The following is a 17,244-nucleotide window of genomic DNA, read 5'->3' as shown; positions in this document are numbered from 1 at the left end:
GTTCTGTAATTGTTTTGGAACTGTTTGGAACTGTGGAGCTTTTGCTTATATTAAGAATGGGTTATTTTCTTTAGGTGGATCTGTACTTGGTTCCTTTTTTTAAAATCAACTTCTTTCTTGATTTTTCCTTGTAATTCTCCACTTAGTGGGTACTTACTGAATTTTTACTTTTTATTTTTTATTTTTTCTCTCTTTCTTTTTCTTTCCTCCTTTTCTCCTACTGTTAGAGTTGGCAGAAATAAGGGGGATTAAAAATATTGCCAGGCCTGCAGCCCGTTTCTTTTAGGATCTTTGGCCTGCCACACACACTCTTATTTTACTGTGCTTTTTCATTAGTGGGGAATTGGGAGGGGGAATAGTAAGGATTAGAATGTGTGTTGTCAAAACAAAAAAATCCTTCTTAGAAGCCCAAGGTCATCCTTTGTCTCTGCACCTCTGAGCCTGACCAGAACTGGATGGGTGGAACTGCCAGCGTGGCAGTGGAAGATTGGACTGTGTGATTGACTTGTGGGTGTGGGGGCAAGATCATGAACTTTCAACTGGGTGGAAAACCCAGGAAGTTTTCAAATTTGGGATTCCACAGATGTGCCAACATGTCTGTCTTCTTAAATTGGAACTTTAAGGATAGCTCTGCCTTGGACTCTGATTTAATTTTGGATGATATTTTGGATGACACTGACATTAACCCGAATCTCCCTAAAATAAATCACCAGCAACCCCGGCACGGGGTGCTGGCAAGGGGTGCTGACTCCCAACATTGACCTGACCCAGTCAGCATAAAATATCAGCGAAGAATTAAGATAGAGCCTTGAGAAAAGAAGTCGATGATGAGACGCTTCTCTACAAAACTACCAAGCTGCAAAGGAATTTGTGGGAGAGGAATTTTGAAGATTTATAGCATCTGGAAAGATGCAGCTAGAGGAGGCTGGAAGACCTAATTCGACACATGGCTGGAGAATGCAAGAACATTCACCCACTAGCCGACCAGAAGATTGGAGCCTCCCAGACCAACTTGTGCAGCCAAACGTGAGTGGATATTTCCCCTCCTTCACTAGCAACACCTGCAATGGAGTGGAGGACTGGAGTGGAGATAATTACTCCTTCCATACAGCAATAAATGAGCTGAGCCAGCAGGAAGGGATTTGGCCAGCATCTCTCACTAGTCAGCCACCGATGTTTGGGTTGCAGCCTGTGAATCAAGCACCACCAAATTGGGCTTTCTTCCCAGGTCATGGATGGGAGAGATGTCTGTGGCTGCCTGCTTGGTCACCAACATGGGAAAATCAACCCAGCCAGCAGAAAGGAGCTTGGGCCATATCTTCCCCTAGTTAGCCATCAATGTTTGGGCTACAACCTGTGAATCAAGCAACCCCGGAATGGGCTTTCTTCCCAGGTCATGGATGGGAGAGATGCCAGTGGGCACCTGCTCTCCCTCAGCAGATGGCACTATGTCAGATAACTGGGCAGTGGCCAACCCAGGGATTGAAAAACCCCCCACCAAGTCCAATCTCACCTGCAATGCCCCAACAGGTTCTTACCCCACCTTCTGACAGAAATGTTCTCGATAATGGAATAAGGGATGAATGAGGGGGAAGTTGCAGGATGGATAGTGGAACAATGTGATGAGACGGTTCCAACGTTTAGAGATGTAACTGGGTTCCTTCCCTCGTGTGGGCCAATAAAAGCCAGTGGTGCTGTCAACTTGACCACAGAGCATCAGAGTGCCTGGCTCCAGTCCCAATATCACAAACGTGCATACCAACCATCAGCACAGTAAAGAGAAGGCCCCAGATGCCACCAGAAAAGAGTCATCTGGGCCAACAACCTCAGAAAACTGATCCCCAACCTAAGGTGATGAAGAGGCCACCCAATGGGGAAACTTTGGAGGAAGAGAATAGTGTAGACAACCCAATGGTGAGTGCATCCATCCGTCCCTTCGCCTTCCAAGCCAAGCTCCAAGTACCCGAAACAGGGGTGAAGGGGAGGTTGAAGCAGTCGTGGACACTGGCTGCACTCAATACTTAATCAGCATGTCAATTGTAAAGCAACTAGGCATATGCACAAGACCTCTAGCCTGTCCCATTCGGGTTGAGCAGGTAGATGGAACGCTAATGGGGGGGGGGGCTGGCCAAGCTAATGACTGAACTGGTAAAGTTACAAATAGGCTGCCACCACTATGAGTTCCTCAGATTCATTGTGATTCCAAATATGCCGGAATTAATTATCTTTGGGCTTGCATGGTTTGACAAGTGGAAGCCTATGATAAAGTGGGAAGACAGTGGTAGGAAATTGATGATCGTGTTTGGGGCGCTACCACCGGTGGAGCAAAATGGCCACCCAGAGATGATTGAACCCATGAGCCCATAACCTGCAGCACCTGCAGCAGAGACAAAACCCCTAGGTACCCAACAAGTACCAAAAGACTTTTTGGTGGAGGTTTTGTTGAGAAAGCCGCAGTACGACAGTGAGAAGGGAGAAGTTGTTCACCCCATCCTTTCTTCCTCCTACCAAAAGGCAGCCCAAGTCACCAACTGAAGCCAGGATAAGCTGATGACCCGTGGCTCAGCAATAACAAGGTTATCCTAATGATGAAAGAGGGATTAGCCTGGAAGAGGTCCAAACTGTACGTCCCCGCGGGGTTGAGGCTGGAAGTTCTACAGCGAAGTCATGAGGTGAAACTAGGAGGCCACTTTAGATTCCTAAAAATGCTGCACCTCGCCTCGCGTCAATTTTGATGGCCAAAGATGAAATTGGAGGAGAAAGATTACGTGAAAAGCTGTGCTACTTGCACAACAATGAAAACACAGCGGGGAAGCCCCCTGAACTACTCCCATGGTCGGTTAGTGGCCAGCCCTAACCAACCATGAGAAGAGATTGCAATGGACTTCATTGTTGAACTCCCAGACATCAGTGGAAATAGAGTAATCTGGACAGTTATTGATTTGGTTTCCAAGCAGGCACACTTCATGGCTTGCTCAAGGTTGCTGTCTGCAAACAAATTAGAGAAAATGTTTGTGAAACACATTTATTGCCTGCACGGGGAGCCGAAGAGGATCATTTCACACCGCGGAGTCCAGTTCACAGCCAAGTTCTGGAGTGAGTTCCTGAGATCTATTGGGTCCACACAAGGACTGAGTTCAGCGGTTCATCCCAGCATGAACCGTGCAGCAGAGAGGGCCAATGCGATGGTGGGACAATACATCAGATGTTACATGGACTATCAGCAAGACAATTGGTTGGACTTGCTACCCTTTGCCGAAGTGTCGTACAACAATGCAATCCACAGTAGCACTGGATTAACTCCTTTCCAGATTACCAGTGGCATGGAATTTGTTCTCATGCCTGAGCTGCCTAGAGAACTTCTCTCCTCCATGTCTCTGAATGAATGGATGGACACGCTAAAAAAAGGATGGGAAAATACAAAGAAAGCTCTAGCAGATGTGGCAGAAGCCTACAAGAAGCAAGCTGATAAACACCACTTACTCCAACCCCCCTTTCGTGTGGGGGACAAAGTTTTTGTATCTACCAAATACATAAGATTAAGAATGCCTAGCAAGAAATTGGGCCCAAAATTTCTAGATCCATTCCCAATAGTGAAGATAATTAACCCAGTTACAGTTCAACTCGGTCTACTCAGAATCCTAGGGAACATTTACCCAGTATTTCATTGTAACTTGTTGAAGCCAGTAATTGGGTCCAGCATAAGACTGTCCACCCAAGCTCACCCTCCTCCTGTAGTGATAGAAGGGGAGACACATTATGAGGTAAAAAAAATCTTAGACTCCAGGCTGTATAGGGGTCACTTACAGTATTTAGTGCATTGGAAGGGTACACTTTGTTCGAAGCTACTTGGCTGAAAAGCTGGGACCTAAAAGCAGATAAGTTAGTAAAACAATTCCATGAGAAGGTTCCTGATAAGCCAAAGGGTCCCCGTGGCAGGGGGGAGAGGTGGTTAATTTTGTTATGTTAACTTTTATGTTATTCTTTTTTCAGGAAACGTTTTTCTTCTGAGGAGAGGCTGCATATCGGGCCTGCAGCCGGTTCCTTTTAGGATCTTTGGCCTGTCACACACACTCTTATTTTACTGTGTTTTTTCATTAGTGGGGAATTGGGAGGGGGAATAGTAAGTAGAATGTGTGTTGTCAAAATAAAAAAATTCCTTCTTAGAAGCCCAAGGTCATCCTTTGTCTCTACATCTCTGAGCCTGACCGTAAACTGGATGGGTGGAACTGCCAGTGTGGCAGTGGAAGATTGGACCATGGTGGACTTGGTCCTAGGAAGCTTTCAGATTCGGGTTTTCCACAGATGTGCCAACATGTCTCTCTTAATAAATAGGAACTTAGAGCAATACTTTGCCTTGGACTCTGATTTAATTTTGGATAATATTTGCAATGCTGACAGATATATTTTTATTTTACAATTGTGATTTAAAAAAATTTTTTTTACTACTTTTTCTCTTTGCTCTCTTTGTAGGAATTTGGTTTTTCGTTGTTGTTTTTTTGTTTATTTTTGTCTTTCTATCTTCCACTGCAATTGGATTAAGGTAACAAGAACCTGAAAACATTCTTTACAATGATGGAAGAATTAAGTCTACAATATGTATGGAGAAGAAGACACTTGAGAGAAAAACAATATACATTTTACTCAAATAGACACATGTCGTGGTCAAGAATAGATATGATTTGGACAACAATAGATCTAATTACTAAAACACAAAAGATTGCTATAGAAGCAAGTATATGGGTAGACCACAATCCAATAATAATGGCATGGAAAAGTCAGAGAGAAAAAATGAGATAGACATTAAATCAAAATCTATTAAATGAAAAAATTTCAGCAATATATGGAAAAAGAATTGAACTTTTTAAAAAAGAGAATAAGAAGGAGGACATATCCCTACAGAATGAGTGGGATACCAGCAAGGCATATGCTGGAGGACTAGTAATGACTTATTTAGGAAAAAGAAAGAAACTAACAGACAAACACGAAAGAAGATAGAGGAGGAACACAGGAGACTGGAAATAGAACTACAAAGAAACCCACAAAATGTTAAAATTAAAAATTTGACGAACCTAGAAAAACATACATTGAATTTAATGGAAAATGAAGAAGTGGCAAATAAAGTAAAAGTCACAAGACAAAATTTCTTTGAAAACGCAAATAAACCAGGACGATGGTTGGCGTATAGAATGAAAAAAGAGAAAGAAAAAAATCATAAAACAACTATTAAGCCAAGAAGGGAAGAAAAGGAAAAATAATAGAAAAATATTATAAGGAATCATACCAACAAGACACAGTGGCAGTGGAAAAGATAAAACAATATCTAGAGAAGGCGGAAATACCTAAGGTTCCAGAAAAATTTAAAAAGGCACTAGAAGATAGAATAACTATGATGGGAGTAACAGAAGCAATAAAAAGACAAAAAAAGGGGGAAATACCAGCCCTGGATGGATTACTAGTGGAATTCTACACAACACTACAAGATGTGCTAGAAGTATTCAATGAGCTGTTACTGAAAGCAAAAATACCGGATTCTTGGTCAGAGGCTTATATAACTCTTATCCCAAAAGAAGAAACAGACTTGCAGCAAATAAAGAACTACAGACCAACCCTTTATTAAACGTGGATTATAAAATCTTTGCATCGATAATGGCGGAAAGACTCAAAAGACTGTTAAGTGAATCTATACACTCAGATCAAAATGGTTTTTTACCCAAGAGACAAATTAGAGATAATATGTGAATTATATTGAATGCATTAGAATATTACGAAGTACACCCTGGGAAACAAATGGCATTGTTATTTTTGGATGCACAGAAATTTTTGATAATGTAAATTGGCAATTTGATAATGCAACTGCAAATGATGGATTTTGGGGAGGGATTCATAAATATGGTTGAAACTATTTACAAAGAACAACAGGCTAAAGTGATGGTAAATGGAGATATGACAGAAAAAGTGCCAATTAGAAAAGGGACCAGGCAAGGATCCCTGCTATCTCCACTATTATTCATATTGACACTAGAAGTTTTAAACAGAAAGATAAGGTAAGATAAAGATATAAAAGGAATGAAAGTTAAAAAGGAAGAATATAAATTGCAAGCATTTGCAGATGACTTGGGATTTATTATTAGAAACAGGTCCAAAACTACTAGAACAAATAGAAGAGTATGGGGAGGAGTGGCAGGATTGAAAATTAATAAAGATAAAACAAAAAATTTAGTGAAAAACATAACAAAAAAACAGAAAATAATTAATGGAGAAATTAGATATTCAAATAGTAAAAAAAGTGAAATATTTGGGAATACAGTTGACTGAGATGTGTAACTATTAAGGAAGATTTTTATAAACTAAGAAATCAAATTGAAATGGATATAGAGAAATGGAAAAACTTACAGCTATCACTAATGGGAAGAATAGCGGTAATTAAGAAATAATAAGAAAATATATTTGGCAAGGAAAGAAAGCGAGAATTAATATAAGAATGCTACAAGATTCTAGGATTAGAGGTGGATTTGGTGTACCGAATTGGGAATTATACTATCAAGCAGCAGCTCTAACGTGGATAAAAGAATGGATATTCTAAGAAATATTCTAAGAAACTAAGAAATGCAAGGTTGCTATCCTTGGAGGGTCATAATATGCAGCTGGGTTGGCACACATTTTTTGTGATACGGGAAACATAGAATACATGGTTATTTTCAGAGACACTATGTAAGAAATGGTTTATATGCAGTATGGGAAAAAGTAAAGAAAAGCACTATATGGAAGTACCAATGTGGCTTTCAACAGTGGAAGCTCTGACACATCCGAATATTAGTAGTATGAAAAAGGTTATTAGGTACAAAGATATATTAACAGCACAGGGAGAAATAAAGCAGAAGAAAGAATTAGAAGAACAAGGTATTGATGCAGGATGGTTTAAAAAAATGCAAATACAAACAAGATATGAGAAAGATATTAAAGAATATGGTTTTAATATGGAAAACTCAAAATTATATAGGATACACAAGGGAACAGATGAAAAAATTATCAAAAAAATTGTACAGCTATCTACTTGGAATAAATTTAGAAGAAGAAAAGGTTAAAGAAACAATGATAAGATGGGCAAAAAACTTTGGATATGCAATAGAACTAGAAAAATGGCAACAACTATGGGAAAGGAATTATAAATTGACAATGGCGACAGCATATAAAGAGAATTTATATAAAATGTTTTATAGATGGAACATGACACCTGAAAGATTAGCAAAAATGTTTAAGAATAAATCAGCTAAATGTTGGAAATGTCACCAATTGCCAGGGTCATATTATCATATGTGGTGGATGTGTAGGGATGCAAAAAGCTATTGGGTTAAAATGCAAACATGGTTAGAGAAAATGATACATCAACCCGTAGAGTTTAAGCCAGAAGTATTTTATTGGGTATTCTACCAGAGAAATATAGTAAAGAAGATTTATATTTGATTGTACAAATAATAACAGCAGCTAGAATTGTATTTGCACAAAATTGGAAAGCAGACAAAATCCCATCGGAAGGGGAGGTAATAAAGAAGATATTAGACTGTGCAGAAATGAATAGGTTGACATTGAGAATAAAGGACAAAGAGGAATCAGTGTACTACAGGACATGGGGGCGATTTTACGAGTGGCTTGAAAAAAGATATAAATAGAAAGAAAAAGGAACAAAACATGAAATAAATATCTCGGATGACACATGATTAAAATAGGGGGAGGGGAAATAAGAAAATATCAAAATGTAAATATACAGATGGAAAAAATGATATGAATTGACATGTTAAATAACAATTATAAGAATGTATATCTAAGAATGAATTTGAAAGGAAAAATAAAAAACTTTTTACAAAAAACAAATTCAGATACTTGGCAACTGGCAAATATTTATGACCATTGCTGTCGCCCAAGATCATGTAATCATTTTTTGTGACCTGACAAGCAAAGTCAGTGGGGAAACCAGATTCACTTAACAACTGCTTTACTAACTATTCAATTGCAGTGATTCACTTAACAACTATGGCAAGAAAGGTCATAAAATGTCTTACTTGAAATTTTGGACTCAGTTGTGGTAGTGAGTTAAGGACTACCTGTATTAGACTGAAATTGATAGTGTAAGCTGAATTTGGTGCAATTACATTTAACAACTATAGAAAAGCTTCCAAATTAGATCAGAAGCTACTTATAAATGAGACAGCATGATTGTATGTTTATTTAAAGAACCTATGAATACTAATGTTGCCTGAATTTTTTATTGTTTTCTCAGGACTTGAAAACATGCAAGCTGAACAGTCCAAAATGGCTTTTTCCTGTTTCAAAATGGCTGCAGATCACAATTATAGCAAAGCCCAATACAATGTAGGATTATGCTTTGAACATGGAAGAGGCACCACAAAGGACATGACTAAGGTTTTTGTTTGTTTTATTCAGCCTGTGTTATCTCTTTATGTAGAAAATTGAGGGAGAGGAAATCATTTATTATCTATTAAGTGCCTAAGTGTGTCCTGGAACATAGAGACAAGTTCAGTAGTTGCCCTTTCTTTTTTCCTATCTTGTTGCTTCTTCACTGCAGAAAAAATATATTCGGTGGAAAGTGTTATGAAAGTGTGCAAAAGTCGTACACAACAATTGTACAACATTGCATATTAAGAAGGGAAAGAGGGCCAAAGGTACCACTTCTCAAACATTAGTGTGAGTTCATATGTATTTGTTTCTGATGAGTTATTGATTTCAGTCTAGGAAAATGACAGCCTGCCTATCATAAATACAAAGAAAGGGTATGCTATGGTACTAATTTTGCAGGCCAGCAGCTTTAAAGGCTCTTGGAAATTCCTTCCTTGGGTTATTCTTGTCTTCTGAAGAAGGGTATGTGTCAAGTCAGTCTTGATTTCTAGCAACTGCTGGGGCTACTCCTTGAAATTTTCTTGGCAAGGGTTTTTGTGACTTTACCAAACTGACTTTCCTTTTACTGTAGATACAAGCTGTTAATATTTTGTTTCTTAGTGTTTGTAGCTGAGATTGTGCAAAGCATGTTTTCATAATGTACATTTCAATAAATTGGCACCTTTCTTTTGATAGGTTAAAGTCACCACGTGTTTTGCAAGACCCACTAGCGGCTTCCAAAGCTGTTTCCGTCTACTACATTTTTTTGGCTTTTTTTCCCCCTCAGATGCCTTGCTTTTGGTGTAGAAGCCTGGCCCTCTGTGTTTTCATTTGTGCTTAAAGCAAGGGAGGGAATCTCTGGGTGCATGAGTTATCATGTGTTGTCCACCTTGCCTTGCCCATCAAATACCAGTACTGATTTTTAAAAAAAAACACTTTCTCTTGACAAGTGTAGATTGCTACACAGTAATTACTTTTATTATGTGGGATTAAATCTGGATAAGGAAAACATATTCTGTTTTGCAATTGTGTTTGTAAAAGCTTCCACTGGAGGCAATGGTAAGCGTCCCCCCCTCCCCAAAGAGAATGTATAATAGGGAAAATATTTTGGAACATGTTATATAATCTTGGCTGTCTTTGGGCCCATCATTCTCTCTCAATTCAACCTACCATATTTTTCGGAGTATAAAACACACCAGAATATAAGACACAGCCTAATTTTAGGGGAGGAAAACAGGAAAAAAAGTTTCTGCTTCTGCCACGGCTAGCGTCCTGCAGCAAACAGCAAATGGCATGGTCAGCTTCAGCAGCCTGTTTCAGCAGGAGCAGCTGATTGAACAGCCAATCAGCTGTTCCAGACTGGAGGGATTGCCACAGACCATTGCCGCCCATGGGCCTTGCATTTTTGGGTGGTTAAAGGTGGTGGGGATCCTTACTTCCACTTGGATTTTGGTAACGAGCAGCACAGGTCATTTTATCCATTTAAAACAAACCCTATCACCCTACACAGATTTAACTGGAGTGCATGGGGTGGGGGATGATTTTCATGAGGGCAGAAGAGGGACTTGACTGCTCGAAGAGGCTGGCCCAGTGCTGGTGGTGCTCAGGATCACAGAAGCCCTCTTGGGGGAACACCTGCTGTGGGGGCTTTAGCATGGCATTTGCTCTCCCTACTAGACCCCCACGAAGTGCGGCATCAAAGGCAGCATGGCAGACCACTTCTTGCCCTGTAGTCTGGGCCGAGCTCCATAGCGTTGTTGCCCCCTGCACACTCTCTCTCAGCCTCACTTTGCAAAATTGGTTCCACCTTCCCGTACAAAGGCATTTAACAATGTGTTGGTTAACATCGCCTCCCATAGCCATTTCCTCCTCCCCTTAAATCCTCTCTCCTCTGCACGAACCGAACTTTTGCGGCGTAAAACTGAAACCAGGAGCTCTTTTGAGGTGGCGCAGGAGCTCCTTGGGAGAAGTGAGGACAAGCTTGGCATTTCCTCTTTCCCAACCCTCTTTCCTCTTCCCCTTCTCTTTCCCCAGCCTGCCTGTGATCTTAGCTCACAGCTCCTTGGTTTTCTTTGCCTTTCTTCCGCCCGCCCCATTCCGTGAGCTGGAGTGCCGAGGAATTATGGTAAAAACACATGAAAGCAAGAAGTAAAAAAACAAAACAAATATGGAGTTCCAGCCAGTAGAGGCTTGGCAGCGGGGCTGCCGAGGAACAGAAAGGCACAAAACCAAGGGGAAGAAAATGGTGGTTTTCCTCCCAAAGGGGCTGCTTTTCCCCTTTCCCTGGGTTCTTGGGGGGGAGTCTCTTGTCTCCGATGCTGACAGGTGCTCATTCAAGCCCTCCATGAGCTTTCTTGCCCCCTTCATTTCTCCCCCCCCCCCCCGCTTTCATGAGGATTGTAGTGCCCTTGGGAAGCTGATCATCCTTTGAACCTTAGGAGAGGAGAAGGGAGAAAAAGTGGAACCACCCGAAGAGGCAGGTGAAGTAGCCGTTGCATGAGAGGTGTAAGGCAAAGTGGCTCACTGCTCAGCCTCCCCCTTCTCCAGATGACCCAGGCAGCTGAGATCGCCGCGCTGCACCCGAAAAGACTTTACCACGATCTCTGCAGTGCCAACTTTATCTGCCCCTTCTTGGGCAGCTCCAGGTGTGCTGCTACCCGAAAACACTTTACCGCAATTTCTGCAGCTCCCGCTTCACCTATCACTTTTCCAGACAACCCGGGTGGCTGAGATCACCGAGCTGCCACCCCAAAAGACTCTCTGCAGTGCCCACCTCACCTGCCCTTTCTTGGGCAGTTCCAGGCATGCTGCCACCCGAAAACACTGTTACCATGATCTCGGCTGCCTGGAACTTCCCGAGAAGGGGCAGGTGAAGCGGGCACTGCATGGGAGGTGTAAGACAAGGCAGCTTGCTGCTTGGCCTCTCCCTTCTTCAGGTAACCCAGGCAGAGGGCAGTTGGCTTCTGCTCCTAGCTGGGAGACAGATCTGACCAGGAGGAAAGAGAAGGTGGAGAAAGACGAGGAGAGCATGCTCCTTTTCTTCCCTATTCCAAAAATGGGGCATGCGGAATCAGCCTCCGACCAAGGCAGCAAAGGTGCTGGGACTTGCTGGGAACAGGAGATGGATCTGGCCAGGAGGAACACATGCCCTTGGGAAGGAAAAAGAGCATTTGAGGCAGCGGGGATCACAGATCTGTCTCCTGGACCAGGAACAGAAGCTGATTGGCCTCTGCCTGGGTTGTCTGGAGAAGGGGCAGGCAGAAGGGCGAGCTGCCTTGACTTACGCCTCCTGCAGTGCCTGCTTCACCTGCCCCTTCTCCAGACGACCCAGGTGGCTACACCCAGATTTTCACCCTCTTTTTTGGGGGGGAAAGGTACGATTTATACTCCGAAAAATACAGTACTTCACAAGTTTTTGTTATGAGATAAAATAAGAGGTGGAAATACTCTTTTCATGGCTGAGAGTTTCTGCACAAAAAGTAAGATTATAAATCTAATAAACAAATATGAACTGGGGAGACAGAACAAGGGGAAGTCATTCCTAATGCAGTGATTTAGGTTTTTATGACATTGGAAAGTTAAAATGACATGCAAAGTAGATTGGACTAGGAAATTTCAATTGGGGAATTAAAGATTTTTTCTTCAATGTTTTTACTTGTACTTTTCATACATTCAGTAGTGCATGAATAGTATACTTTTCAGTATTCAGTTTGAGTCTTAAGAACTACCAAAGTATTTTGAAGGCTATAGATAAGGAGTGTCAAACTCGCGGCCCGCAGGCCAGTTGCATCACATGCTGGCCACATCAACCCCCATTTTAGTGAACGTGGAGAAGTCGCAATATGTCATGTGACAACGAGTTAATTAACTTTACCTTAGAAAATCTTCTTCAATGCCGTACCTATCATTTATCTATCAAATCTATAACAGAATAACAGAGTTGGAAGGGATCTTGGAGGTCTTCTAGTCCAACCTTGCTCAGGCAGGAAACCCTATGCTATTTCAGAGAAATGGTTGTCTCAACCCTTCTAGTGTTGAAGCATTCACAACTTCTGGAGGCAAGTTGATTAACTGATTAATTGTTCTAACTGTCAGGAAATTTCTCCTTAGTTCTAGGTTGGCTTCTCTCCTTCATTAGTTTCCATTCATTGCTTCTTGTTCTGCCTTCAGGTGCTTGGAGAATAGCTTGACTCCATCTTCTTTCTGGCAACTCCTTAGATATTGGAACACTGCTGTCATATCACCCTAGCAGTGGTGGGTTTCAAATTTTTTTAGAACCTCTTCTGTAGGTGTGGCCTGTTTTGTGGAAGTGGCTTTGCCGGCCATGTGACTGGGTGGGAGTGGCTTACTGGCCATGTGACTGGGTGGGAGTGGCTTGCTGGCCATGTGACCGGGTAGGAGTGGCTTGCTGGCCATGTGACCGAGTGGGAGTGGCTTGGCAGCCATGTGCTGAACTACCTGTTCTTTGTTTTGTGTACACAAACATAAAGTACAATCAGTGCAACTGTTAACTCTTTATACTGTATATAATCTCTGAAAATGTAAAAGAGAGAAAACATAGGACTCCCCAGTCTGTCCCAACCGCATTTCAGCTTCTGCAACTTCCCTCCACCCTCAAAATCCAGGGCCAATAAGTTATATTCCAATCCTACACAACAGAAACAACCCCCTTCCAAACACACACACACACACACTGTTTCCATTTCTTTGAAGGATTTTTCAGCAGCTGTCCCTGCATAAAGAGGTTCAGGGAAAGATAATAAATTTCTTATTGGATTTGGAAGTACTTAGAAGTAGCAAAAGTTCCCACTGCTTTCCAGTGTCTCAAAAGCCCATCATAAAGACGAGAGTCCATCCTTCTGCTTCTCAGTGCAGAAATCCCTAATATGTTCCAGTAGATTTCAAAAGCATCACTTGGAAGCAGAAACAGCCAAGAGTAGTCACTGCTATATAAGGTTTCTGTACTGCTGTGAGCTATACAATTTAAAGTTTCTGCACACTGCTATCAAGCAATTTAAGCAGGAATATACCTCTGAGTAAACAGGTATTTTGCTTATGGCATTTGTACTTTACTGCAACAAGCAAGGACTCACCCTCTAAATAAGTTAGACAGTCATAATATTAAAACTTGATAAGTGTTCTTAACAAGAAATTCACAATGGTAGCATCACACATGCATTCCAAAAATACTTACAATATTTGCACACAACCACATGCTTTGCGGTTCTTGTCTTCTTAACTGATGGGAGACTGAAACCCAATAAATATATCCCCAATAAAAAAGAATAGTATGTCAGAGTCCTGAAAAACTCAGCCAAATGGGAAAATCCAAAGAAAAAAATATTGGACTTCCTGCTAAGAAATAACAATTTATATATAGTATGCACAATTCTTTTAGTTAAATTATTGCTGAACAATTTATAATAGTTGCATCACAATATTATTCTAAGATATTTGCCACTACTACCCTACTTCCTAGATGTTCACTATTGTCTCCCCCCCACCCAAGATTTAAGGGCATGTGAAACAGTTTTGATGAAAGTTGCATGATATGAAACTTCTCTCCTTTGAAATAATGTTTGGTTTTAATTCTCCAATGAATCAAAAGGAATGCTTTACGCTTCCTTGTTACACGGCATTTGTTTTAGATTTCCATAGCTCTCCCCAAAACCAACCAAGGAAGATAAAACCACAGAAATCTAATACTGTTGTGCACGGCTTTGCACTAAATTATTTGTATAGTAAGCCAAAAATAGTTTAAGATTATAATTAGCCCACCTATTTTCCCCATTAACATTCAAATACATTTTTCTTGTTCAGAGACTGCATGAGAGATTTCCCAGTCCTTGCAAAATATCACATTACATCCAGCAACTCCTCTGTGAAATGGGGGGGGGGGGGTGTTCGGCTTCTCTCTGCCATTTAAAGGCTGCAGCAGGGAGAATCCCAACTTCCTCTCCCTCCATTCACAGAGGAGCTGAGGCTCCCTTTATGCTCCCCCTGGCCCCCTCCCTCCCGGGGGTCGAAGCATCTGAAAGGTGTCACAGCTTTACTGAGAAGACATTTCTGAGAAGAAAAACTTCTCCGGTCCAGCTGCACCCGAGCTGGTGGAGTGCCCGTGCGATCGGAGCAACCACGCGGCTCACCTGCACTGGCTGTCTCCCTGGCGAGAGGCAGGTGGTTGCAGGCATTCCATCAGTTCGGGTGCAGCCAGACCAGAGAAGTTTCTCTTCCCAGAAAGGTCTTCTCAGTAGAGCTGTGGCAGCCTGCCTGTCTCTTTCAGGCGCTTCGACCCCCAGGAGGGAGGGGGCCAGGGGGGGCATAAAGGGAGCCGCAGCTCCTCTGTGAATGGGGTGGGGAGTTCGACTTCTCTCTGCCATTTAAAGGCTGCAGCAGGGAGCATCCCAACTTTTTTCCTCTCCCTCCATTCACAGAGGAGCTGTGGCTCCCTTTATGCTCCCCCTGACCCCGTCCCTCCCAGGGGTCGAAGCACCTGAAAGGGACAAACAGGCTGCCACAGCTTTACTGAGAAGACATTTCTGAGAAGAGAAACTTCTCCAGTCCGGCTGCACCCACATGGCTCACCTGCACTGGCTGTCTCCCTGGCGACAGGCGGCGGTTGCGGGCGCTCCCATCAGCTCGGGTGCAGCTGGACCAGAGAAGTTTCTCTTCTCAGAAATGTCTTCTCAGTGGAGCTGTGGCAGCCTGCCTGTCCCTTTCAGACAGTTGAACCCCTGGGAGGGGGGGCACAAAGGGAGCCGCAGCTCCTCTGTGAATGGGGGGGGGGAGTTCGGCTTCTCTCTGCCATTTAAAGGCTGCAGCAGGGAGAATCCCACCTTTTTTGCTCTCCCTCCATTCAGAGCGGAACTGCTCCAGCCTCACACACACACACATACGTTGCCTAGTAACCCTAACCTTCGTACTCTTATCCGCGCTCTCCTCGGCTCCTCACGACTGCAATAGATGTCCAGAATCGGCTTTTGGGGCCAATGGGGGCTTGGGTTTCCAGACCACACCACTTCTGGATGTCTATTGCAGTCGTGAGGAGCCAAGGAGAGTGCGGAGAAGAGCGCGAAGGTTCTTGGCGCTTCAGGAAGCCGCGAAAGCAGCTGGGAGAGGCGCGCAGCTTTGTTTAGCCTCCCTTGACATCGCAGCAGCAGCCCCAAGTGCACCAATCTTGACGTTTTTTGGATCGGGACGTGCTGCAAGAGGGAGGGAATGAAGACCTTTTCTGGCCAGCACAAAGGACTTCCCCGGACTTGCTTTGCTGAGCACGGGCCCGCACCTCCACCACCACCAATCCGAAAAAGGTCTTCACTCCCTCTCTCTTGCAGCACGCCCTGATGCAAAAAAATGCTGAGGCCTTGCAAGGTCCCCAAACTTGTCAAAGATATCGGCCGCGCCGCGTAAGCTCCCGCCGCTGTCTCCACCCCCGTGCCCATGCTTTCTGGCGGCCAGGCATCTTAGGCAAGTCCAGGGACCTTGCAAAGGCCTTGCAAACTTGTCAAAGATGCCAGCCGTGCCACGTAAGCTCCCGCCGCCGTCCCCACCCTCGCGCCCGTGCTTTCTGGTGGCCATGCGCTATAAGCGAGCCCGGGATCCTTGCAAGGCCGCAAAAGGTCACTGGACTTGCTTATAGTGCAGGGCCATGGCAGCCCCCACCCCTACCCCACGCTTAGTTGCAGCTTATGTCAGGCCTGCAGATATTCCTTTTAGAATCTTTGGCCTGCCACACTTTCTTATAATTTCCTATGTGTTTCATTAGTGTAGTAATTAGGAGGGGGGATAGAAAGGAGTAGGATTGTGGTATGTATTGTTGTCATTCTTTCTTAGAAGCCAAGGTCATCTTTTGTCTCCACACCTCGACACCTGACCGGAAGCAGAGGGGTGTAGATGCCACCATGGAAGATGATGATTGGAACATGTGATGAATTATGGGGTGTGGGGATAGATATGAACTTTCAACTGGGTGAACCCACAGGATGTAAAATAGAGTTGAAATTCCATAGCATAATGCCAACATGTCTGTCTTATTAAATTGGAGCTTTAAGGATAACTTTGCCTTGGACAATGATTTAATTCTGCATGATATTTGGAACGCTGACAGCTTACTTTCTTTGACCTTTGAATGCTGACAGCTTACTTTCTTTGACCTCTAACTCCTCGGAGTCAGCAGGCAGCAATAGAGAGCTAAGCAGGAAAAAAGGTAAGTGGGTTTAGATAGGGTTCTTAGAGGCGGGCAGGGCGATTGGTGAAGTAGCCAATCAGTGAGCAGTGGGTGGGGCTAGGATAATGCGGACGGGCAGGGGGACCGAGCAATGGAGCGGCTTCCGGACGGGCAGGGGTGAGCGAGCGAGTGACAGGGCCGGGGCAGGCGTTCCAGAACTTACTTCCAGGTCCATCGGTGGTACCTCTTCTAACTGGTTCGGTAGATTTGACGAACCGGCTCTTCTGAACCGGTGCAAACCGGTAGGAACCCACCTCTGCACCCTAGTCCTTTTCATTAAACTCGACATACCCCATTCCAGCAACTGTTTTTTATATGTTTTTGCCTCCAGTTCTCTAATCATCTTGGTTGCTCTTCTTTGTACTTTGTTCTTTTTCTAGCGCCTCAATATCTTTTTTACATTGTGGCGACCAAAACTGGATGCAGTATTCCAAGTGCGGTTGTATATATTATAAAGCAGGGGGTCCCTAACCTGTGGGCCACAGTTCAATCTTGATTGCATCAGACCGGAGATTCTTGTTCCTCACAATTTGAGAGTCCTTCAGGTGCTTTTTTGCAAACTCCAAGTGTGATTTCATGAGCTTTGCATTGAAGAGAGGCTTCCGTCTAGCCACTCTTCC

General features: G+C 43.2%; 1 protein-coding gene across 1 annotated transcript in view; it reads left to right on the top strand.

The window, feature by feature from the left end:
- DELE1 (DAP3 binding cell death enhancer 1) overlaps positions 1-17,244 on the top strand; it is a 127,554-nt gene that overhangs the window by 99,185 nt on the left and 11,125 nt on the right. Inside the window, exon 8 of the mRNA XM_081950486.1 lies at positions 8,282-8,424. Coding sequence (XP_081806612.1) covers positions 8,282-8,424 — 143 coding nt within the window. The remainder of the gene's footprint in view (positions 1-8,281; positions 8,425-17,244) is intronic.

Source organism: Natrix helvetica (genome assembly GCF_964273705.1).
Source record: "Natrix helvetica genome assembly, chromosome: 4".
Lineage (NCBI taxonomy): Eukaryota > Metazoa > Chordata > Lepidosauria > Squamata > Natricidae > Natrix > Natrix helvetica.
The sequence above is the reverse complement of the archived record's forward strand: the minus strand, read 5'-3'. Positions and strand labels throughout refer to the sequence as shown.